The 26470-nt window shown below is 31.5% G+C and overlaps 1 protein-coding gene across 7 annotated transcripts in view; it reads right to left on the bottom strand.

Annotated features, from left to right (window-relative positions):
• The window catches only part of Zeb1 (zinc finger E-box binding homeobox 1), a 164927-nt gene that overhangs the window by 18966 nt on the left and 119491 nt on the right, over positions 1-26470 (bottom strand). For 3 of the 7 annotated variants that reach the window (XM_046448250.1, XM_058580572.1, XM_058580575.1), the window contains exons 3-4: positions 10961-11023; positions 193-354 (exon numbers count right to left, since the gene is read on the bottom strand). In XM_046448250.1, the coding sequence (XP_046304206.1) occupies positions 193-354; positions 10961-11023 (225 nt within the window). The remainder of the gene's footprint in view (positions 1-192; positions 355-10960; positions 11024-26470) is intronic. The other 4 variants (XM_046448251.1, XM_058580573.1, XM_046448252.1 and 1 more) reach the window with 2 other exon arrangements.

The following is a 26470-nucleotide window of genomic DNA, read 5'->3' as shown; positions in this document are numbered from 1 at the left end:
CAGCCAATAATTTAATATTGCACTGTTATAAAGGACAATGTCCCATTAATAAAACATACTACTCCCTATAGGAACTTGAAATAATTTGGTTCTCAAAAGTATTCTCCATAGTAGATTAGGTTTCCACAGTACAGTAACAGAAAAAAATAATCCTTTAAAGAGAAAGAAAAACAAGTGTTAAATTCCAATTACCATTTTCATCATGACCACTGGCTTCTGGTGTGCCCTGCCTCTGGTCCTCTTCAGGTGCCTCAGGATAAATGACAGCAGTGTCTTGTTGTTGCAGGAACTCTTCAACATTAGGATCATGGTTTTGCTCATTTTCTGCATCTGAGTCGCAGTCATCATCTTTTACTAAAGGAAATGCATTCTTAAGCAATTTTATTACCAAGTTGTGAAGTTTTTGTAAAATAAGAAATTGTTTGAGATTAAGTAATTTACTGAAAACTAAAAATGAATTCTACTATCTTTTTGTAATTTATTAAGAAATCCTTTTGCATTATACATTTCAAGTGTCAAAATATCTCAAATTCTTACACTGTTCCTTTTAAGCTTTAGAGCTACACTTCTAATTCCATTTTACTAATAAACAAAACATAGATAAGGAATATTACCTTATTTCTCATTTAATGATAAAGCAAAGAAAAAAGAAGACCTTAGTTCTCAAAAATCACCTCTTAGCAACCTATCATAATAGTTATACTTCAAATCTGAATCATTCCAATATAAACCACTCTTTCAGTTCAGCTATGCGATTTCCTAGAAAATAGCTTTAATATTAATCTTTAGCTAGAAAGACTTCTAATAAGAGTCACAGGTATCAAATCAATAAAAATTGCTCTTTACCTCCTCCAGAAGACCTATTCAAACAAGTCTATTCTTTCTCTATTTCTGCTTCAATAAATATTAAGCCATGGGATTAAGGAATGGCAATTTTTTTCTTGAATGTAAAAGGTTTAAGTTCCCTTTGAGAACTTAGCTTAGAATGCTGCCTACTTTTTACAACAGTATTGGTGTACTACAGTTTTCCTCCATTTCCTCCACTGGCTCTAGGTGAGATTGTCTACTCCACACTGGTGGTAACTGTAATGTAGCATGAATCTCAAGTGTCTCATGGCTGACTTCTTTATAGACTTTGGACTAAACTGTTATTTCTAAATTTATAAAATGGCACTTCACAGCAGACTGAAACTGGGCCAAATTAAAATGGTAATGCATGGACATCTTTTGTTTGACAGTTACTAAAACAATTCTTGCTAAATCTCTTAAACAGTAGTATAAGTGAACTCCTCATGATGACTTCTATTTAAAACCTGAGAATAATGACATAGTTATAATAGTGATTCGCAAATATTTTCACCATTATAATACAGCCAATAGGCTATTAATTATTTAGCATCTGGTAGAAACTGAAAAGTGTATTATTTAATTCATGCCAGTTTAATGGAGCCAAAAATAAGTGAAGACTTTTTCTGGGGTTGGGGGGACTGGGGATTGAACTCAAGGGCACTTAACTACTGAGCCACATTCCTACTTTGTATTTTATTTACAGACAGGTTCTCACTGAGTTACTTAGGGCCTCACTTTTGCTGAATTTGTCTTTGAACTTGAGATCCTCCTGCCTCAGCCTCCCAAGCTGCTAGGATTACAGGCATGTGCCTCCTCACAAGTGGAGACTTTTTAAGAGGTGAGCTGATACAGTTGATTTTGAGGGAATCAATTCCCAGATCCTCAACTTCCATGTATACTCTTAGCATACTGAAAGTTCTCTGCCTGCCCTCCCTTTTCTACAGTATTCTTTACTCTCCTGTTCTTAAGAGAAAAAAAAAAGAGAGAGAAAAGACATATTATTCCCTCCATTCATTACATTAATAGGGTATATTGCCTTGCAGTATAAAAATCTCTATGGTGCCAAAGAGAAAAGTTCAAAATAATGATTGGGGAAAACCTTAATTACTCATTAATTGAAACAAGATAAAACCACTATAGTCTTCCACTCTTTCCTGTTTACATGCGTTTTCTTTTTTTATGTTCTAGAAAGGACTTTATACCTCTGATATAAAGAGGCTGGTATATGGGTTTTTATTAGGTGCAAAGCATGGCAATGGAATTAGGAGTTGTTTAACCCTGATTGGAAAGCTATTATCAACTATACAATAATATAGAGGAAAAAACTTCAGGGGTTGTACTCCTAAGTATTACTAAATTGTTCACTCCTCTTAAAGAGACTGACAGGAACAAAGTGACAACATTCTCAAACATCATTCCTGTGATCTGTTGTTAGCTGGGAGAATAACTATTTTTGAATAGCTAAAGTAGTACTTGTCAGAGGCAGAGTGTTTTCAATGCAATTTCATTTTTTTCAAATTAGATAAAAGGTCAGAATGAAATTTATATTTTATGTGATTCCTCATAGATGCCATACAGTTAGACTTAAGACTTAAAGCTATTCTTATCAAACTGTTACAATTTTTTTTTCAATTTAGCAATCTACATCTTATAAAATGTTAATATTTTCAACATCCTTTTAACAAAAATTACATATATACTAGCTATTAGGTTAATGAGTTTATAAATAGCACAGATTTTTCAGAACTATGTGTCTGTATTTTATAAATGAATTTTATTTCTTCAGTAAGTTACATATAAGCTTACCTGTATATTGACAGGTTCTAAATGTGTGCATTTGAAGAGACATAAGATTTTTACGACTTTTCAGTATGCTAAGAGTATACATGGAAGTTGAGGATCTGGGAATTGATTCCCTCAAAATCAACTGTATTAGATTAGATTATACTGTCTTAATTTTAACTTCATTAAAGAATGACCTATTTTTTTAGGATGTATTTATTTACACTTTACATATTCTTTTATTATTTATTATTTATATATTCCTCAACCATTTCTTTATTGAAGAAATGTTTATAAAATTACTCAAAATGTATAAATACACATTAATTTTAATTGGAAAAATTAGAACATCCTTTGTTTTTTTTCTTATTATTTGACTGACTGGCATGACAGTGAAAATTGGCTTTGCTAGTTAGGTTAGTAGGTGGAAATTTCCCAGAAATTGGGTAAACTAAGGAATTTATCAAAAGATAGTTAATACATGTCTTCAGATAAAAGAATTTAAAAAATTCTTTTAGCAAGAATTTACTGAAGTTAACCATACTCAATGTCCCCAGTGGGGGAAAAAGTGCTCTCACTAAGAAAGATAAGTAAAGCAAGGTCCAAAAAAGTATAATTTCAAGTAATTTGATAAGCAAGTATTGACAGAGCCTATCTGTTATATGTCTCAGAACATGCAAGATTCTAATGACTGGGAAACAAATCTTTTTGCAAATTAGGTGGCTTTGATTGTTTCTTCTCAACATAATTGAAGGGGAACTTAACTTAATTGTTAGTGCTAGGATATTAAAACATTTTTATTAACAAACACAACTCTTGGCATATAATTCTGAGGCTGTATAAAGAACTGAGTAAGTTATAAAACTTTTATTTATTTATTTTTTATTTGGGAATAAAGTTATCTCAGTGCTAAACAAAAACCAGAAACAGAATTAATGCTGAATACTTTCCCTTTTAGAAGTAATAGTAATATACTATATGAAGTAAATAGAAAATCTTTAGCTTATTAATCTCATTTTAATAATATCTAACAATTATTTATTAAAATGTGTAATATATTTATGTTGTGATCAGCTAGGAACTATTAATAAATGATAAATCCATAATATATTTAAACTTTAATATTCCTGTGGTCCCTGGATATTAAAAAGGAATTTCAATTTAAATATGTGCCTTTCTTTTAAAGAAATTGAGTTGATAAAAAGTTCCTGCAAACAGGAATTATATATCACATTATCATAAATTCTATAGGGTAGATGGAGGGCAAATATGAGTTTAAGGAGTAAACATTATGATATGATATTTCTGACTCTTAAAGAGTTTACTCATTTATTAAAAAATGACTGATAGTAGTTATTAAATTGTTATATATTTCACATGTAAGAATGGTATTAAAAAGTCAATGTTTTTAATATGCTAGAAATTGTTTGCCACTACTTACATTTAAGATGAAAATTATATGCCCATTAAGAAATTTGTGAGCTGTATATAATTGTTTACATACTATAAAATTTAGATGATAATAACAATAACTCTTAGTGTTGTTATGAGGATTAAATTAATATAGCAACATGCTTATTAGTACTGTACCCAGTATGTAGTTAAGTGCTACAATTTTTAGTTGTTTTCCTTAAAGCATTATAATTTCAAAATTAAAAACTGTTTTCTAACCTTCATCTGTTTCTCAATAAAACAGATGCGAGTTAGAAAAGTTAGATAGCTTTTCCAAGATCATGTAGGAAAAAAGTATTACCATCAGAACACATGCTTTAGTATTAGATGTCTGACATCAAATTCTGGAGTCTTTCCACTAAACAACACTATCTCCATGAATCTGCATTACCAAGCCGAATTTCAATGGAAATCAGAAACTCTGCAATTTTACCCATGAAATTTAAAGTTTTGGCAGAGCACATCATGAAAAGGTCAATTACAAAGCAAATTTACTGGTCTTTAAGATTGATACTGGTCTTTAAAGATTAGGAAGATGAGCAAATACACAGAGACACATAATAATAATAAAATAAGTAAAAATTCAAGAGCTAATCATCAAAGTATAGGATTATAGAACTATATTCACCTGTGAAGGTGTAGAATTATAGAGTATAATCACAAATTAGAGAAAGAGAATGTTTAACATAAATATAAAAATTTTTTTTCTCTCTCTCCTCCTCCCTCCCTCCCTCCCCAGGCACAAATTTTATTCTCAGTAACCTGCAATCTTTACCCTCTGTTTTTAAAACTTTATAAAACTGTTAACTATATGAACAACAACAATAACAACAACAAAATGGATGCTTGGAAGAAGCAAACATGTTTTTGGTGAATAAGTTGAATCAACAATTCTCTTAATTTCATCAACAGTGAAAGTAAGCAAGCTATAGGAAAGATCTGACAAGGTTCTGAACTAGTGAGAGTGACATACATACAATGTTTTTGTCAGCATGTTATTCATTAGTAGTCAAGGAAGTAACAAAAGCAAAGGCAAAATATAATGTTAAAGTTTAACTACTCTAAAGTCTCAAAAGTTCAATTTTCATCTTTTGTTCCTTAAAGCTACACTTAGTGTAGCTTTATTAAATATTTTCTTGCTCCTAAATCTTCCCAGGGTTCCAGGGAAATAGGCAACAGGGATCAACTTCTTGTGGGTGGGGGAGGCCTGACACTACAGCAGCAAGTAGTTAATACAAGGTCACTGTGTCTTCCAGATGTGGGTTTCTTTTTTGTTTTTTTAGAAAATTTATGTATTACTCAGTACTTCAACCTGAAAGAATTCATATTTATAGTGAAGAGAAAACTGCAAGATAAAATACTGTAAACTTGGAAGTATAAATCTTTTTTGACAGAATTTTGTTTGGAAGGGCAAATGGTCTTCTGTAACTCTAGTAATATAGTATTTACAAGTCATCAAAGTTTAACATGAGGTAAAAGAGTACTAAACAGCATTGTTTTGTGTTCATTAAACATTACTGTTTTACTAATAAACATCCAGTTTTAATATTTTATGTAATCTGCAGGTTATCATGACAAATATTTAATAGCAAGCATATGTGAATACATTATTCATGCAAGCTAACAAAACCATGTTAAGAGAAGAATATAAAGTCTTGGGCTGTACAGATACCACAAATCATGATACTCTATTATTAATTAATTTGGAATTCATCTTTAATAATAACAAAGATTCTTTATTTAATGGAACTGACAATTTGGAATTCATCTTTAATAATAATAAAGATTTACTCTTTTTTTATGGAACTGACTGACAAATATGGGAGTGATAATGTTTATATTATAGATGAAAATCTGTTTTTGACACTTAGTAACCATAAACCACACTTCCATAGTGAAGACAATTTATAAGGCTCTATGGAATAGTTCTGAAGTGTACTACAAAGTTAAAAGAAAAAACACAACTATAAATGTTAAAACACAAAAGAAAAAGAGAAAACTTAATTAAAACTATGTGATAAAAATATCTATGCCTGAAAGACATCCACAGGCTATAGGTGAAAGATAGAAAAAGATATATTATACAAATGGAGACTGAAAGCAAGCAGGAGTAGCCTCTCTCATAACTGGCAAAGTAAACTTCAAGCCAAAATAAGTCCGGAGACAAAGAAAGTTACTTCATACTGGTTAAAAAACTATCAAATAACAAGATACAATGGTTATAAATATTTATACCCCAAATTCTGGTGTACTTACTTAAATAAAACAAATACTAATTGATACAAAGACTCAGGAGGAACCTTCTCCAAAATAGATAATATTTTAGGACATAAATACAAAAAATAAAGGTAGATAATTCCTTGAATTTTATTGGATCATAATAGAATAAAATTTGACACTATTACAAAGATATAAAATAGAAACCATTTAAACACATGGAGATTGAATAATATACTTCTGAATGAGGACAGGATCATAGAAAATGGGAGAAATAAATAAGTTCTTAGAAACAAATGAGAACAGAAATAGAACATATCAAAATCTCTGGGACAGCATGAAGGTAGCTCTAGAGGAAAGTTTACTGCATTGAGTGCCCACTTGGAAAAATACAAATAAAAACAACAACAACAACAAAAAAACAGAAAGATGCCAAATAAATAGTCTAATGTTACATCTTGAGGCCCCATAAAACCAAGAGCAAACTCATTCTAAAACTAGTAGAAGACAGGAAATAATTATGATCAGAGCCAAAATTAATGAAATTCAGACAAAAAATTAAAAAATAAAGGATTAATGCAACAATGAACTGATTCTTTGAAAAGATAAACAAGATTGATAAACCTTTAGCCAAACTAACCAAGAAAGAAAAGACCCAAATCAACAAAATTAGAAATGATAGATACTTCTGAAATCCAGAGAATTATTAGAATAATACCTAACAAATGAGAAATCTGGAAGACTCTGACAAATATCCAGAAACATATGACTTACACAAATTGAACGAAGAGGATATTAAAAACCAGAACAGACAGATATAATGTAATGAGACTGAAGCAGTAATGAAAAGCCTTCCAACAAAGTAAAGCCCGAGACCAGATGGATTCTCAGCTGAGCTCTAGCAGGCCTACAAAGATCTAATGCCAATTCTCCTAAACTATTCCATGATATTGAAAGGGAGGGAAAACTCCCAAATTCATCCCATGAAACCATTATCATCCTGACATCAAACCCAGAGAAAAACACACAAGGAAAGAAAACTACAGACCATTATCTCTGAACAGACACAAAAATACTTAGCAAATATTAGCAACTCACATTTAAAAATATATTAAGAAGAATGTACACTACGATCAAGTTGGTTTCACCCCAGGAATGTAAGGTTGGTTCAACATATGCAAATCAATATACATAATTCATCACATAAATAGAATGCACAAAAATCACATGATCATCTCAACAGATACAACATCCAGCATTCATTCATTATAAAAACACTGAAGAAACTAGGGATGGATGGAACTTAATATCATAAAGGCTATATATGACAAAATCAAAGCCAACAACATAGTGAATGAAGAAAAACTGAAAGCGTTTCTTCCAAAATCAGGAACAAGACAAAAATATCCACTCTCACCACTTCTATTCAATATAATTTTAAAACTGTAGCCAAAGAAATCAGGCAAGAGAAGGAAATTAAAAGGGTATAAACAGGAAAAGATGTAGTCACACTATAAGTTTGTCAATGACATGATCCTATATTTAGAAGACTCGAAAAACTCCACTGGAAGACTTTTAGAGCTGATCAACAAATTCAGCAAAGTAGTGGGATATAAGATCAACACAGAAAAATCAATAGCTTTCCTAAACTCCAATAAGGAATCTGCTAAGAAAGAAAACACAAAAACAATTTCATTTAGAATAATCTCAAATAATACACTTGGGAATAAATCTAACCAAGGAAGTGGAAGACCTCTATAATGGAAACTACGAAACACGAAGAAAGAAACTGAAGAAGACCTCAGAAGATGGGAAAATGTCCATGTTCTTGACTAGGCAGAATTAATATTGTCAAAATGTCCATCTTATTAAAAGCAATATACAGATGCAATGTGATTCTATCAGAATGCCAATGACATTTTTCATGGAACTAGAAAAAAGTTCTAAAATTCATATAGAAGAATTAAAAAAAAAACAGAATAGCCAAAGTAAGACTGAGCAATAAGAGTGATGCAGGTGGCATTACAATACCAGATCTCTAATTATACTACAGAGCTACAGTAACAAAAAATGCATGATACTGGCATAAAAATAAATATAAAAACCCATGGAATAGAAAGAAAGACACAAAGACAAATCTTCATAGATAGACATCTGATCCTTGACAAAGGTACCAAAAACACAAGGGGAAAAAAACATGGCCTTTTAAATAAATGGTACTGGGATAACTGGATATCCATATGTACAAGAATGAAACTTCTCTCTCCTTAAATAAAAAAGTCAACTCAAATTGGATGAAAGACCTAAGTGTTAGACCAGAAACCCTGCAACTGCTGAAGGAAAACAGGGTCAACTCCAACATATTGGTTTAGGCACTGATTTCCTTAATGACTCCTAAAGCTCCAGAAATAAATGAAGAATCAATAAGTGTAATGACTTTAAATTAAAAAACTTCTGTACAACAAAGGAAACAATTAAGATCATGAAGAAAGTGCCTAAAATGAGAAGAGAATCATTTTAACTCTTCTAACAGGAGATTAATATCCCAAATACACAGAAAACTCAAAGAATTTGCCATCAAAAAACAATAACTCAATCAATAAATGGGCAAATGAACTAAATAGATATTTCTCAAAAGAAAAATTGCAAATGGCAAACAAATATATGAAAACAGAAATAAGGAGAATGCAAATCAAAACTACACAGAGATTTCATTTCAATCCAGTTAGAATGGCAATCATCAAGAATATAAATAAATGCTCATGAAGCTATAAGAAAAAAAGGTACACTCATGCATTGTTGGTGGGACTGCCAATTAGTAGTACCACTCTGGAAGCAGTACAGAGATTCCTCAAAAGCCTAGGAATGGACCTACCATATGACCCAGCTATCCCACTTCTTTGTATTTATCCAAAAGAACAAAATGAGCATACTGTAGTGATAAATGCATACCAATACCAATGTTTACAGCAGCACAATTCACAATAGCTAAGTTAAGGAAATGGTCTAAGTGTTCCTCAACAGACAAACAGATTTTAAAAAATGCAGTATATTTACACAATGAAATTTTAATCAGCTATAAAGAAGAATGAAATTATGTCATATGCTGATAAACAGATGGAAATTGGAGAACATAATGCTAAGTGAAATAAGCCTAACTCAAAGTGAAGGGCTGAATGTTGTCTCTCATTTGCAAAAGCTAGAGAAAAGAAATTTTAAAAAGGGGGTTCTCATGAAAATATGAGGGAGAATAGCACAGAAAAGAAAGGAATTGAGGGGGAGGGAGAAACCATGGGAAAAGGGAGGAACTGCAGAATGCAATTGACCAAATTATGCTATGTATATGTATGAATATATCAAAATGAATCAACTTATATGTATAACTATAATGCACCAATTAAAAAAAAATAAATTAACAGAAGGAAGAAGCATAGAGTACAGGAAGAAGATCAAGTGGAGGGAGAAGGGAAGGAAAGGAGGTAGTATTGGAGACAAAAAAGGAGTAAATTATGTTATATGCATTTATGAGTATGTCAAAATGAACCTGACAATATCTATAATTATAATGCACTAATATAAGAAGCTACTTTATTAAAGAAGGCTATAAAAGACATTTTGGGAACAGTTGAGAAAATCTGAATGTGGACTACTATATTATTAGGGAATTACTATCAGTTTTATTATATAAGAGAATGTATTGTTTGCTGGAGATACATGAAGGCTGATTTTGTTACATAAGAAAAGGTACTTATTTATTAGAGATTAATTATGAAATGTCATGATTTCTATAATTTACTAAGAAACGGTTCAACTAATACATGTATAGTGGAAAATTCAGCAAAAATGTTAACAAGTATTGCATTCAGATGGAAAGCATTCATTCGTTCAACTTTTCAGTAAACTGAAAATTTTAATATCAAGAGTTAAAAATATATGCCTGAATACACAAAATATACTACTTTTAAGTATATTATTTTAGGGGAATATTTTAATAATTTGGAATTCAGTTTTTAATTTTACATTCTAATAGTTCTACCTGACATGAGGGACACAATAAAATGTCTCTGGTACAATTATACATGAGATCTGATTTAAGTTTTCCATTTACTTTTTTGCTTCTTAAACCTAATCTGAATCAATTATATAGATATTGTAAGAAAAAAATTTGATTCTCTTGTATTTTTTGTGATATGTTCACTCAACTCAGCAATATTCATGATTCTCATCTGGTTTGTACATAACCCTGATAATTGCTTATTTTTTTCCTCTTCTGCTGTCTGTCTTGTGGGCAATTCAAAGCTGATACCAGAAACTAATAATGAAACCCAAAATATAGTCAATAGATGTTTCTTTCTTTAACTTTGGTAAAAAATTTGATATAAATTCAAATTGTAAAAGTTTTTGTATGATTTGTAGATTACACTGGTCATATTTATAGATTGAAAAATATGCTATATTATGTAAATCTGTAAATTTACACTGTATTTAAAGAATATTAATTTCTAACTTTTCATGTAGTGCTCCAAATGCCTACTTAAACATTTTAGGAGGACAGATAAAAGGGGAGGAAATAAATTAAATTCAGGATTCACAAATGCAAAAACTGGTGTCACAAAAGACCTCCTTCAAAGGCTATAGTATGAGAAAATGGCAAGAGTACCTGTACATCCTGCATCATCTGCCTGAGCTTCAGGCCCCAGGATTTCTTGCCCTTCCTTTCCTGCTGAAATCAAAGAACAGGGGATTAAAAGAGACGTATTTGCCACAAACATTTTAGCTTCTAGAAATCTGAAAAGAATTAGTTCAGATTATATTTAATTTGGATTTTTTTCTTTTACATATATGGGACTGTACTGTTGGAAAGTAGTGCTTTATAGAAGTATTAAGCAGTTAGTTTTGTCAAAAACACAAAGATGTCTTAGACAAATCTAAGATATCAATGCAGATTTAGATATGATTCTGAAATTATACATATTTTAGAGTTATAGGTTTAGTATCCTTTATCTGAAATGCTTGGGACCAGAAGCATTTTGAATTTCAGATTTTTAAATATTGACATATATAAATGAGTTATCTTGGGTATGGGACCCAAGTCTAAATGTGAAACTCATTTGTTTCAGATATACCTTATACACATAGCCTGAACATAATTTCTTACAGTGTTTTTGGGGTGCCTACATTTTTACTGTGACCTGTCACATAAAGTCAGGTGTGAACCACTAGTGGTGTCATGTCAGTGCTCAAAGAATTTCAAATTTTGGATTTTCAGATTATGAATGTTCAACCTGCCTAAGCATACTAGGATTTTAGTAGTATTTTAGGAAAAGAGCTATATCTATAGTTAGTATGATTTTTTTCATTTATTTTCCAAAGCACATATTTCTGTGGTCCAGGTACTTTGCTAAATGTTTCATAAACTTGTTTCTTTTAACCTTCATAACAACTTTTTTGGGGGGTGGGTGGGTACTGGGGATTGATCTAAGGGGCACTTAACTAATGATCCACATCCCCAGCCTTTTTTAAAAATAGTTTTAGAGATAGGCCCTAGGGCCTCACTAAGTTGCAGAGGCTGGCTTTGAACTCATGATCCTCCTGCCTCAGCCTCCCAAGCTGCTGGAATTGCAGGTGTGCACCACTGTGTCCAGTCATAACAATCTATTTTATAAACTGAAAAAGCAAAACAAAAGTTGAGGGTTGGAGAAGTTAAATAATTTGCCCATGGACACACAGCTATTAGATGGGAGAACTGGAATTTGTATGCAGATATGATTGACTTCAGAGCCCTTTCCATTACACACTTCTGCACTAGAAAACTAGAAAGACTAAACCAAATGTCACTGTGCCCAAAGCAAACATCTAAGGCACTATAATTTTTCTTCTACTCTAACTCTATTCCTTAGAGGAACTCTACATGTTTGTGATTCTCCCTTCCCACCTCTGTTTGTAGTAGGCTATTTAATGTATTTAATACAGAATAGATTCAGAGTAAATATTTTATATTATAAATGCATACTTTGGCAAAATGTTTTATATATTTGGGCACATTTTATTTATCATGAAAGTTTATTAAGAACACATGAATATATTAGAAGACATGAAGGAGTTAGAAACTGCTCTTTTAACTGTAGCAGAGTATATGTTCTAATTAAAATCAGAATAATTTTAATTAATTAATTTTTGATCCTGATAATTGAACCCAGGGGTGCTTAACTACTAAGCCACACCCCCAGCCCATTTCATTTTTTAATTTTGAGATAGGGTCTCGCCAAGTTGCTTAGGGCCTTCTAAGTTGCTGAAGATGACTCTGAATTCCTGATCCCCTGCCTTAGCCTCCTGAGCCGCTGGGATTATAGGCATGAACCACTGTTCCTGGCTAATCAGAATATTTTAAACATAATATAGGTATCTGCACCACATACAAACCTCACTAAATATGTCAGCTGAAAAATCTTGATATTAAATTTCTCTTTGAGAAACAGCACTAATTAAGTAAAATATCTTTGCATTAAATGTATTTCTTTAAGTGCTATGGATTAGTAGGTACATTATTTAGCAGATTTTAGCTTTTATACTAATATTTAAAGATGATCACTATATGAAAAATTGTTAAAATAAGTACAAATCATTTTAGATCAACATAAAAACATCAAGATAATTATGTGATTAACTTCTAAAAATTCTCATTATCAGCATAATAATTAATAATTTAAAAGTTCTTATCAAGGGTTTACAAAAATAAGAATGTATGCCAGTGTTTGCCAAATATCTGTAAACCTCTAATATCTCTTACCCTTTTTTCCTCTCCAGTGCACCTACTTAAACCAAAATAAAAAACAGTATGCCAGCTGGGCAATTAAATGATGATATTATAGTAACATTATTATATATCTATGTCCTTTATTTATCCTCATATAAACAGACTTATCACTTGTTAAGATGAACTATAACACTGATGTTAAAAGTTAAAATGACATTTTTAAAATTTATATACAACAACAGAATGCATTACAATGAAATGACATTTTAAAATTATTTATTTTTCTACTTAGTTATTATAGATGATTAAAAAACTGTCTAGGGCTGGAGTTGTGGATCAGTGGTACAGAACTTGCCTGGCATGCGTGAGACCCTGGGTTCCATCCCAGCGCTGCATATAAGTAAATAAAATAAAAAAGATCCATTGACAACTAAAAATAAAAAATAAAAAAAAGCTGTCTGGAATTCATTTAAATGATTTCTTCATTTATTCCTTCCTTCATGTTTGCTTGGGATAAAATCTAGGCTCTTTAGATGAAAATTTAACATATTTTAGAATCTATTCTCAGCATTATTACATACAATATAAAACCTAAAAGTCTCCATTCTCCTCTTCTCATCATTGCAGTAAGTATTTTGGTTGAAAGACTAAAACAATGTTACTTAATAAAAACAAAAAATATCCTAATTTTGGCCTGTAACGTAAACACTCTGTTTTCAAATGTGCTGTCCAGTAATAGCCTCGATTGCGTTCATTCATGAAGTCACAGCACCTTCCCTAATGTGTTCTGATCTTATGTCTAATTCAGGAAATATAAAGGGAGTAAAGCAATAAAATCTATCTGTACAAAGGATTTTCCTCTATAAGACAATAATGTCAACACATTATGATTGGTTAACCTAAATTCAATTTAAAAAGGAACAGTAGAGAACGCTCCTCAGGCTTCTGCTTTTAGTCTAAATTCCAAAGCATATATAAAAGTGAGTAAAACCCCTGAATAATAAAGACTGTTATTTTCAAATAAAGGCAAAGTATAACATGCAAAATAAGTCACAAAATACTTATCAGCAATAAAAGGAACAAACTATTGATATATGCAACATCTTTGATCAATCTCCAAGAAATCATGGAAAGTGAAAAAAAAACATTCCAAAGGTTACATACTGTCTAATTTACATGGAATTCTTGAAAATGCATAATTATATATGGTGAACAGATTAGAACCCTTGGTTGCCAAGGTTTAGGGATGAGGCAAAAGAGAGCAAGAAATTACACGAGAGGATACTAGATCTGCCGTAATGGAACTGTTCTGTATTTGACTATAAATATCAATTTTAATAACACTACCTGTGATTTCCATTATAGTTTTGTAAGATGCTACCACTGGGCAAAAATGGGTCAAAGGTACAGAGGGGCTCAATAAATTATTTGTGACTCTCTAATTATTTGTGAATGTATAAGTTTATCAAAATGAGAAGTTCAAATAAAAATAGATCAAGAGGAAATATTAGAAATTTAGATCAAAAGAGATACTGCTTATTCATTTTAGCCATAAAATGAAATTGGTTTTTACTTAAGTATAAGCAAAAATGACAAATGCAATTCATTTTAATTTAAAATTCAGAAGAATTACTATCAAATTGAAGGACTGAACTAAAGGATAAGATTGATTATTTAGAATGTTATTCTAAAACTTGAGTTTTTGAAATTCATATCAATGCATTTGTAACCATCTCAAATGTGTTTAGAAAAAATTTTTATAGTAATCTCTTAGGACAGTAAGAAGTTAAGTGAATCAGATTTTCCATGCCTGTGGTAAGTCTTCCCTAAGCCTGCTTTCTGTTATTCCCTCACTACTGTCCCTGCTAAAGGAAACCTATCCCCAAAGCAAATGTCAACCAATTTCTGAGATCAAACTTCAATTAGTAATGACATGTTTCACTGTGTATTTTTCTACACAACTTCATTTTCCCCACATTGTATTTCTATAACTGTAAGCAGAAAAATTAGCAAAAATTGGCAAACACTGGAATATATCCTGCAAATATTGTGGTATAGGTTGAACAACACTAACTTGAAAATCCAAACTTAAATTTCTGATGATAAGAGTATTTTGGAGTTTGGAATTTTGGATAAGGGATACTAAATGGCTAAGGTCCATGCAAATATTCCAAAATTTTATAAACTCTAAAATCTGAAATACTTCCGGTCCCAAGCATTTCAGATAAGGGATGCAAAGTCACAGTAAATAAAATTCCAATGTCCATGAATATCTGTTAACTTAGATAAATATGTGTTTGTGTGTGTGTGTGTGTGTGTGTGTATGTATATGAGGTGAGACTTCAACATACTATAGGTTGATTTCCTTTACTTTGTTGTTTTTCAACTCTGGTATCCCTTGGCCTGGAAGTGGGTATTGGGGCACTCTGGTTTTAGCTCAAGACGCATGAAAGTGCTCAAAGAAGATAGGAATAATCACTTCCTTTCTCTATTCCCTTTTGCCCTCATCTCCAGGTCACTACAAGTAGAGACAATGCTATTAGTAGGAGCTTGAAGGCACCTAAAACTCTTAGGGAGGGGAAACTTCTCCAATCAAGAACTGTGACTCCAAGAGGACAGCAGAAATGTCAACTGAGTTCTTTTCCTCCCTATCTTCTTGCAGATCTTCTTCCTGCCTGCACAGTTCAGGATGTATGAGGGAAAGTGGGATAAATAAAGTCCCAGATTTTTTGCAAGATGACTGAAAAGGAGTATCCCTTTCAGGGAATTGAAGTACTGGGAAGATCATAAAAAAGAGATGCTCAGGAAAATGACCCTTTAAGCTTGTTTATGAACTCCTGGCTTTACGCCCTCAGAATGTGAGAACCTAAGTATGGGATAGACCACTACCCATGTGAGAACCTAAGTATGGGATAGACCACTACCCATGTTCCAGACTGACCACAGGGTATTACAATAGGACAGATTCAAATACCATTGCAGAGGCTTTAAAAATTGAACTGAGGGGCTGCAGTTGTGGCTCAGTGGTAGAGTACTTGCTTAGCACCTACGAGGCCCTGGGTTCGATCCTCAGCACCACATAATAAATAAATAAATAAAATAAAGGTATTGACAACTACAACTAAAAAATAAATATTAAAAAAATTGAACTGAGTATGAATACACAACCTTAGTTAGAGCTTACAGCCTGATTAAAGCTAGATAAGTTGCCTGCTAATCAAAACCCAAAATTCTCTACAGGATTTACCCACGACCAAAAATATCATAACCTAATTATCAAAATGTCCAAGATACAATACAAAGTAATCTTGGCATACAATGAACCAGGAAAGTCTCAACTTGCATGGGAAATAATGATCAAAAGATAGCAACCTTGAGGAGACAAAGATGTTAGAATCATCAGACAAAGACTTCAATGAAGCTACCCTAAAAGTGTTCCAAGAAATAGCAGTGGACACTATGGAAAGACAGAAAGTCTTAGCAAATTCTCAGGAAACATAAGATTAAAAATAAGAACCAAAAGGAAATTCTAAAAATAAAAATAAAAGACCAAAAAATGTAAAAACCACTTAATGAGTTTAACAGCAAAATAGAGATGAAAGAATAAATGAGAACTTCATAGGAAATTGATGGAATTTATTCAATCAGAACAATAAACAGCAAACAGCTTTTTTTGTTTTTAAAAAAGTAGAGTCTCAGGGATGTGTGTGATAAAAATAGAGCATGGGATAGTCATATTATTGAAGTCCCAGAAAGAAAAGAGAACATACGGTGCATAAAGAAGTATTTCAAGAAAAAAAGTTTAAAAACTCCCTGAATTTAGAAAAAGACATAAACCTATCAATTCAAGGAGTTCATTAAATAGGAAATAAACAAATCCAAAACAACCTATGCCTAAGTCCATCAATCAAACTATAAAAATTAAAGTTACAAAAAATTCTTGAGAAGAGCCAGAGAAAATGATGCATGACTACTGAGAAATGATTTGAAAGACTTATCATCAGAAATCATGTATTCTATAAGGAAGTAAATATTTTTAAAGTACAAAAAGAACAAAAAATACCCAGTCAGCTCAAAGTTCTATATACAGTGAAAATGTCCTTCAGGAATGAAGGAAAATAGAATAAAAACATTCTCAGATGAAGGAAAGCTAATATAATTCATTGCCACAGGTCTGTTCCAAAAGCACTGCTAAAGGAAGATCATCAGAAAAAAAAACCAAAATGGTATCAGAGGGACACTTTAAATGTCAGGAATGAAAGAACAACAAGAGAAATGATGTGATATATATAAAAACTGCAAAATAAAGGAAGGAGGGTAATGGAACCCATTTGGCACTAAGTTTTCTATATTGCTCTTGAGTGATAAAAACATTGATTTTAAGTAGAATGAAAATATAAATATGTACATTCCAAGTCTCATGTTGTACCAACTGAGCTAGCTGGGTATTCCAAAGTATAAACATTTCAATCTATAATATTAACACTTAAAAAAATCTATAGAGTAAAAAATTAAATAAATACATATTTTTAAAAAATGCTCCAAAAGAAGTTAGGAAAGGAAGATGAGAAGAATGATAAACAGGAAGCAAATAGAAAGCAAATATTAAAATGGTAAACCTAAACCCTAACATTAAAACTTATATGACATGTAAATGGTCTAACAAGCAATTAAGGGATAGAGATTATCAGAACAGAAGGGGGAAAAAAACCAAGTTCCATTTATATGCTAGCTACAAAATTATTTTAAATGTAATTAAACCAATAGGTTGAAAATCAAAAGGATGAAAAATTATGTCATGCAATATTGATCAATATAAAGCTGGAGTGATTATATTAATACCAGACAGTAGACTGTTGAAGCTAAGAAAATTACTAGGGATAAAAAGAAATACTGCATAATGAAAAGAGTAATTTCACCAAGAAAACATAATAATCTTAAATATGTATAAATTTAACAACAGAGTTTTAAAACATATAAGTAGAGATATCCATAATTATAATTGCAAACTTCAATACTCCCTTCATATTAGTAACTGATAGAACAACTAGACAAAAATTCACCAAGGACACAGAAGAATTAGGCCACACCAACAAGTAGATCCAACTGGTATTTATATAGAACACTCCACTCCCAAACAGCAGAATACGCATTCCTTTCAAGTGCATGCAGAACATTCATAATATACAACATATCAGGATCATAAAATAACGTTTAACAAAATTTAAAGAAATGAAACCTTACAAAGTTTCATTGACCTGAATGAATTTAAACTGATATCAATAGCTGAATGATAATAAGAAAATCTCTATACATTTCACTTCTGAAGAATCTATGGAGCAAAGCAGTAAATTAAAAGTCAATAAAAGTTTGTGGTATATCTATATAAATGAGTGTTTTGAGGGACATTTATAGCACTAAGTACTTATGTAATAAAAGAAGACCTCAATAATTCTAAGGTGCCATGTTATAAAAGTAGAAAAAGAGGCGCAAAATATACCCAGGGGGAAAAAAACACAGAAGGAAATAATTAAGATCAGAAATCAACAAAATTATCACAGAAAAATAGAGAAATTCAACGAAACAAAAAGCTGGTTCTTTGAAAAGATCAAAACAACTGACAAACCTTTAGTAAGATTGACAAACATAAAAAAAGAGGGAAGCACAAATTACTAATACCAAAAATGAAAAGGGAATATCAGTACAGAACCAGGGGATAGTAAAAGGTTAATATAGGAATACTATGAACCACTTTACACACATAAACTTGAAAACTTTGAAATGGACAACTTCTCCAGAACCATAGAATACTAAAACTTATCCAAGATGAAATGAATAATCTGAATATTCCTGTAGTTATTTAAAAACTGACTTTTAAAACATTCCTAAAACAAAACAATCATGTGTATGACTTTACTTGCAAATTTTATCAGACATTTAAAGAAGAATAACTGTAAATTTGAAGATTTTTTTAAGAAAAGGTAAAGGAATACTTTCTAGCACATTATTCTGATAATAAAATTATGCACAATAGTACAAAAAGAAAAAGCAAAGCTATAGACCAATATCCTCAATGGACAATGACACAAAAATCTTCAAAGAAGTATTAGCAAATCAAATTCAGCAATATATAAAAATGACCACACGGAGCTTTATAGGGAATCAAGGTTAATTCAATATGAATGAGTATTTGAATATATTTGAATATTCATTAATTCACTTTACCATACTAAAATGCTAAAGATGCAAAAATCACATTAATTTCAAATGATTAAAAAATGTTTAAAAACTGATGATACAGAAAAAGCATCCAGAAAACTCATCTATTCATAATGAAAACTCAGCAAAATAGGAATACCTGGGAACATACTAAATTTGATAAAGGGCATCTATAACATAGTTAACATTATTCTTGTTTTAAACTTTATTTTATTGATTCTTCTTAATTATACACAAGAGTAGAATCTATATTGATAAAATTATATAAGCATGGGATATATCTTCTAATCAGGACCTCATTCTCATGGGTAGGCACAATGGTGAGGTTCTTTTAGCTATTTTCATATGTGTACATAGAAAAATTATGTTAGATTCATTCTACTTTCTTTCCTATTCCTTTCCCCCCTCCCTTCCTTTTGTTCCCCTTTGTCTAATCTACTGAAATTCTCTTCTTGCCCTTCCCCAGTTAACATTATTCTTAAAGGAGAAAGAGTAAATGCTTTTCCCTAATATTGGGGTAAAAGGCAAGCATATCCACTGTTACCATTCTTGGCATCTAGTCATGTCAATAAAACTAAATAAAAGGCAGATATATTAGAAAGGAAGAAACAGAACTGCCCCTATTTGTAAAGGACAAGATTGTCTACATAGAAAATCACAAGGAAATTACAAGAAACTCCTACAACCAAATCAACACATACAAATCATTCATATTGCTATATATTAGTAAAGAACAACTGGAAACTAAGGAAAAAACCACAAGTCATTCATAATAGCTCCTTTCCTGAAAAAAAGAAATAAGTAGGTTTAACTGTAACAAAATATGAAGATGATCTATATTCTGATACTATAATACACTAAGAAATCAAAGACCTAAAGAAATGTAGAGACGTAAGTTCACAAATTGAAATTCTCCTCAACATAATAAATATATGGGTTCTCTTTAAACTTATCTATAGATTTAATGAAATTCAAATCAATATCCCAGCAGGATTAGTTTTAATACAGATGAGATTATTCTAGAATTTACATGGAAAGGCAAAGGAACTATAATATTAAAAACAATTTCATGGAAAAAATAAAGCTGGAAAAATAACATTCCCTAAATTTAAGATTTCTTACATAGCTATAGAAATCAAGATTATATAGTATTGGCAAAGGGACACAGAGATCAACAGAATAGGACAGAGTCCAGACAAAGACCCACACAAATAGGGTCAATTAGTCATTAACACAGGTTCAAAGCCCATTCAATTGAGAAAGGGTAATTTTTTCAACTGTGTTCAAACAACTTGGCATCCACACCAAACAAACAAAGAAATTAACCTTACTTCAATCTAACATTTTATAAAAAAAAATACAACATAAATCATGTGACTAATTATAAAGAAAACAAAGGAGAAAATCCTGATGGTCTGAGTTAAAGAAAGAACTCTTGGATATGATGCCAAGAGCATGATCTGTAAACTGAAAAAGTAATAATCTGGACTTGAAATTTAAAACTTCGTTCTTGGAAAGCCTAGCTAAAGAGAATGAAGAAACAGGACAGACTGGGGAAAAAGTATTTACTATAAATATAAAGGACTATAAAAACTTAATGAAGAAACTCATGTTAACAGATACTTCACTGAGATGATATATACATCTGCATATATAAGTATATACATATACATATAGTAAGTAAATATGAAAATATGTTCAGTTTCACTAGCTATTAGAGAAAGGCAGGTTGAAACCATACCTATCATGAAAATATACCTATTAGAATGATTAAAGTAAAAAATATTGATAAAATCGAATGCTTGTGGGGATGTAGAGAAATTGAATCTCTGATGGAGAGTGTGGTACAAACACTCTGGTAAAGTCTGGCAGTTTCTTAAAACATTAAATATATATTTAACATATGATGTAACAATTCTACTTCTAGGTTCTTACCCTAGAGAGATAAAAACTTGTGTTCACCCTCATCCAAAAATCTGTACACTAATGTTTATAACAGCTTTATTCATTATCTCTATAAACTGGAAACCACCCCAAATGTTCTTCAACAGCTGAATGGATAAATAAACTGTGGTACAACCATACAATGGAATAGTACTCATCGATAAAAAGGATCAAACTGTTGAGGTATGCAATAATACATTTGACTGATTTTCAAAGGCATGCTGAATGAAGGAGTCAAACACAAAATATTTCACAATGCCTTGATACCACTTCTTAAAATCAATTATTTTTTTTAAATTAGGTATATATGACAGTAGAACGTATTCTGATTCATCATACACAACTGCAGCTCAACTTTACATTTCTATGGTTGTACACAATGTAGCTTTGCACCATATGTGCAGTCATATGTGTACCTAGGGTAATGATGTTCATCTCACCATCTTTCCTGCTCCCATGCACCGTTCCTCCATTTTCCCCATCCCCTCCTCCCATTACGGATCAGCATCCACTTATCAGAGAGAACATTTGGCCTTTGTTTTGGGGATTGGCTTATTTTGCTTAGCATGGTATTCTCCAACTCTACCCATTTACCTGCAAATGCCATAATTCTATTCTCTTAATACTGAGTAATATTCCATTATGTATATATACTACAGTCACTTTATCCATTCATCTATTGAAGGGCATCTAGGTTGCTTCCACAGTTTAGCTATTGTGAATTGAGCTGCTATAAATATTGATGTGCCTGTGTGACTACAGTATGCTTTGGGTATAACTGATTTTAAGTCCTTTGGGTGTAAACCAAGGAGTGGGATAACTGGGTCAAATGGTGGTTCCATTCCAAGTTTTTTAAGGAATCTCCATACTGCTTTCCAGATTGGATACCATTTTTAAGATATTCTCCAAAAGAAAAATACTACAGTGACAGAGAACAGATCACAGTTTTGCAGGGTTTTGAGTGGAAGAAATTTATGACTAAAAAGGTATCAAACCCTGAATTTTTCGATGATGGAACAGTTCATTGCCTTGACTGTGGTGGTTGCTATGTGAATGTGTTTGAGCATGTGTATGTATGTGTGCATGTGTTACAAAAGCTTGAAGAACTGTATATCAATAAGAAAGTTGATTTTACTCTCTGTTAATTAAAAAGGATTCCTGAATTCTTAACAATAACAAAAAAATGAAGAAAAAACATTATGTTTTCTAGCTTAGGATGCTAATTCTATAAATGGAAATTTAACAGAACTAGAGTGTTTGTAGATTTTTAAAACTGTTTTGATATTTTACTCTGTTACTTGAGAGACAAGGTGATAATAATATACAACAATGGATTTATATTTAACCAATTCATAAAGTAAAAGAGCAGTCAAACCCAGAAATCTCCAGGGTACTTTTAGGAAAAGAAATAAGGAGGCAATGGATAAAAGCAAAAACTTTAGAGTCAATTAAGCGTTGGATAAGATTCTGGCTCTACTAAGTCCATGAATAGCCTTGGAAGAGTGATATGAACTCTCCTTGTTCTTAGTTTCCACATCTTTAAAGCTAATACAGTACCAAACAGGACTGTAGTGAATATTGAAAATGTATAAGAAGTATTCAGCCCAATGAGGATCAGATAGAAAATGCTCAATATTATAGGCACTATAATGGATTTTATAAATATATAGTCATTGTTTTGAGACTATTACCTTTATTATATGTAAAATTTGGAGATCATCATGTCTGCAACATTCTGAACTCAAATTAACTCATTAAACTTTAAGAGCAGGGTACAAGTGGATTGACAGTTATAGTAATCATTTAATTACCTAACTAATCCATTCATCCACTCATTATTTGAAAGCCTACCATGATCAAGTTCTGCTAAGTGCTGAGATATACAATATAAAGAACTTCACTGCTAACTTCAAAGAATATAGTTCAAGGGAGAGAGAAAACTGCATTATCATGGGTGCTACAACAGGATGCCAATGGATTGCATGATAATTACCATCTTTTTTGCTTAATTCAATTGTTCTGAAGGAACTGATTTAACAAACACTGACATTTGTTCTTACTACAACAGTGACAATGAGTAAAATAATCTAAGTAAATTATATTCATTTTCAATCATTCATGTACTTCCTTTTTTCTGAGCTAGTAGGGAAAAAATCATTTACCCAAAAGATTAACAATGAGTAACCTGCTTGCATATAAGCAGATTACCTATTTTTACTATTAATTAGTTGCTCAAAATATCATAAGTATCAAATTATCTGCATAACTTATGGTAGTATAGAGGTCAGTGGCATAACTCCCAGACTCAGACCACCTGCTTCAAATCTCAGATAACACTTATTAGCAGTGACTCTATAAATGATCCCCTGTCTTTTTTAATCTTTATTTCCTCATCTATAAAACAGGGTGTCATCTGCCTCATTATGGTATCATGAAAATTAGATTAATTTATGCAAAACACAATTTAGAACATTACTTGGCATATAGTATACAATATAAGTTATCTATGATTACTATTAATATTAGCATGTGGTTTGTGGATTCTGGTGAATTTTATTGTATGGGGGTTTGTGGTCTACAAAATAATGACTTCCTAAAGACATCCACATTCTAATCCTCCAATTCCATGAAAATCATAGCTTTAATGGTAAAATGGATTTTTTAGATGTGACTAAGGTGATGACCTTTGAGATGGGAAGATTATCCTGGATTATCTAGATGGGCCAATTAATAATATGAACTCTAGAAGTGGAAGAAATGAAAGCAGGAGTGTGGAAAATGATATTCAGAAGTAGGAGACAGTCTAATATTAGAGAGTATTGACTTGTACTGGTGGCTGTAAAGATGGAGCAAAGGGATTATGAGCCAAGGAATCCAGGTACCCTCTGTAGGCTGGGAATGGCCCTCAGCCAGCAAGGAAATGGGGTCCTCATATACCCAGAAGGATCTGTCATCTGAATGAGCAAGGAAAGGGATCCTTTCTATGAACTTCCAGTAAGGAATGTAACATCCACATAAGATTTTAGCCCACTGAGACCTAAGATGGTTGTAATGTAATATATTTGTTTTATTTAAACAATCAAGTATGTGATAATTTGTTATGGTAGCAGTAGAAAAATAATGTAAGTGGTTAAATATTTTTAGAGAAGGAAGAAGAATGAAGATAATAGCTACAGGGAAAATTGCTATATAGAGAGTAGAGTTCAGTATTATTTCCTTTTTGTTGCTTTAGTTTTGTCATACAATGAATCTGAAATCTAATTATTACCGGACTTGAGTCTTGCTAGAGGCTATGGTAAATTCAAAAGGAGTACGGACATAGTAACTGCTTGGATGATGTTTCTGTATGTATATGTGCTGATAGTATGACCAAATTACTTTCCTATTGATGTTTCTAAATATTATATTCAACACGTACATATATTTTCTGTTGGGTTAACTAGAAACAGGAAACAACAGAATGCTTTAGAATCTAGAATCATATAGACCTGGATTTGAATCTTGATTTTCCATGTACTTAGTGTATTATTTTGGCAAGATATTTAACCTTCTTTCTGAGCCTCAGTTTCCTTCTTTGATATAAAGTGGAGCTAGAAGACACGGAGTTGTTTGGCAAACAGTAATGTCTCTCACAATCCAAAGCAAATCTAAAAGAAAAGTCTTAATGAAGGAATAAGCCTGATTTATCTTTGCCTCCAATTTCAAGGAGACCAGCTCTGAAATGGTGGGAAAATAAGTTGACACTATCTAATGTGGAGGCAACCCAAGAAGAGTACAAAGGACCTGTTTAAGATCTTGGGGCTAGTTAACAGTCATTATAATAGAAAGGCTAAGAAATGGCCATAGATTTGAGAATGAGCTTCAGATAAGTTATATGTTTTCTAAGTTGAGTTATTATGTTTCAATATTTTCTCTTTTGTTATGTTTATTAAAATAATTTTGAAAATTATTTTTTCAGAAATACTATTAGAACTCAAAAATAAAGAGAATTTTTGCTTCATTTTGATCAGGATTTAAAGAACATGGTTTTAATTTGAACAATTTTAGACTTAGAAGTTACATAAATAGTGCAGAGTTCCTGCATGTTCTTCAACCAGCTTCCTCTAATAAGAACATCTCATATAATCAAAGTACTATTATGTAAAACATGAAATTAATATTATTATAATACTATTAACTAATTTACAGACTTAACTTTTCCAAGTTTTTCGATTGCAACTGTTACTTTGTTCCTTGGTTCAGAAAGCAATTTAGTATCCTACATTGCATTTAGGATATCATGACTTGTTTCCATAGACTATACCAAAATCTGACAATCCAATCTGTTAGACTTTGACAAGTTGCTTCAGTTTTTCCTTGTATCTTATGACCTTGACATTTTTTGAAGATTACTAGGCATGTATTTTGTAACATTCTCCTAAACTTGAATTTCTCTGATGTTTTCTAATGATTAGAGTGAGGCTATACATTTTGAGCAAGAATATACAACTGTGCTCTTGCCAATGTATCACACCAGTGGTATCGAATGTCACTATGTTCTATTATTGGTGATTAACTTTGATTACCTGGTAAATGAGACATGTTTGCCAGGTTTCTTCACACTACTTGTGATGTCTCTCTTTATAATTAATAATTATCTTGTGGAGAAGTACTTTGAAACATGCCAATGTTCTTTTTCCTCATTAAAACTTCATCCACATAAAATGAGAATTCATACCCTATTTGAATCAAACGTATGATATGTCAAGATCATTGTATTGTTTTGAGCAACTAATAAAAAAAACTTCATCCACAAATTTTAAGTATCCACTGATAGTTCTTATCTGAAATAGTTATTATCATGGTGTTTATCTAATAGTGAATTTTCATTTCCCTAATTACTCATTAATTTATAATTGGAATCCTACTACAAAGAAGGGCTACTCTTTTACCCCATGTATTTAAGAAAATAGGGATGTACTGATATTTATCTTATTCTATGGCTTATTATCTAATACGATCATCATATAGTTTGTTGCAAATATTGTTCTAGATTTGGCACTGAGAGCTCCTTCACATCACTTACATGTCCTTTTAATGTGATATAATAATTTTATATTTATTTATTTATTTTCACTTAATGTTCCAGCTAATCTTATATTTTCCCTGTCCCTGGTCTGGAATCAGTCATTTTTCTAAAAAGATTTGTACCTTTTATTGAAGAACTATATTTAAATCTCAGATCTGGCACTAGGTATACTGACTACTATC

Source organism: Marmota monax, unplaced genomic scaffold, assembly GCF_021218885.2.
Source record: "Marmota monax isolate L192 unplaced genomic scaffold, Marmota_monax_Labrador192_F-V1.1 WCK01_AAM20220418_F8-fsc00066, whole genome shotgun sequence".
Taxonomy (NCBI): domain Eukaryota; kingdom Metazoa; phylum Chordata; class Mammalia; order Rodentia; family Sciuridae; genus Marmota; species Marmota monax.
The sequence above is the reverse complement of the archived record's forward strand: the minus strand, read 5'-3'. Positions and strand labels throughout refer to the sequence as shown.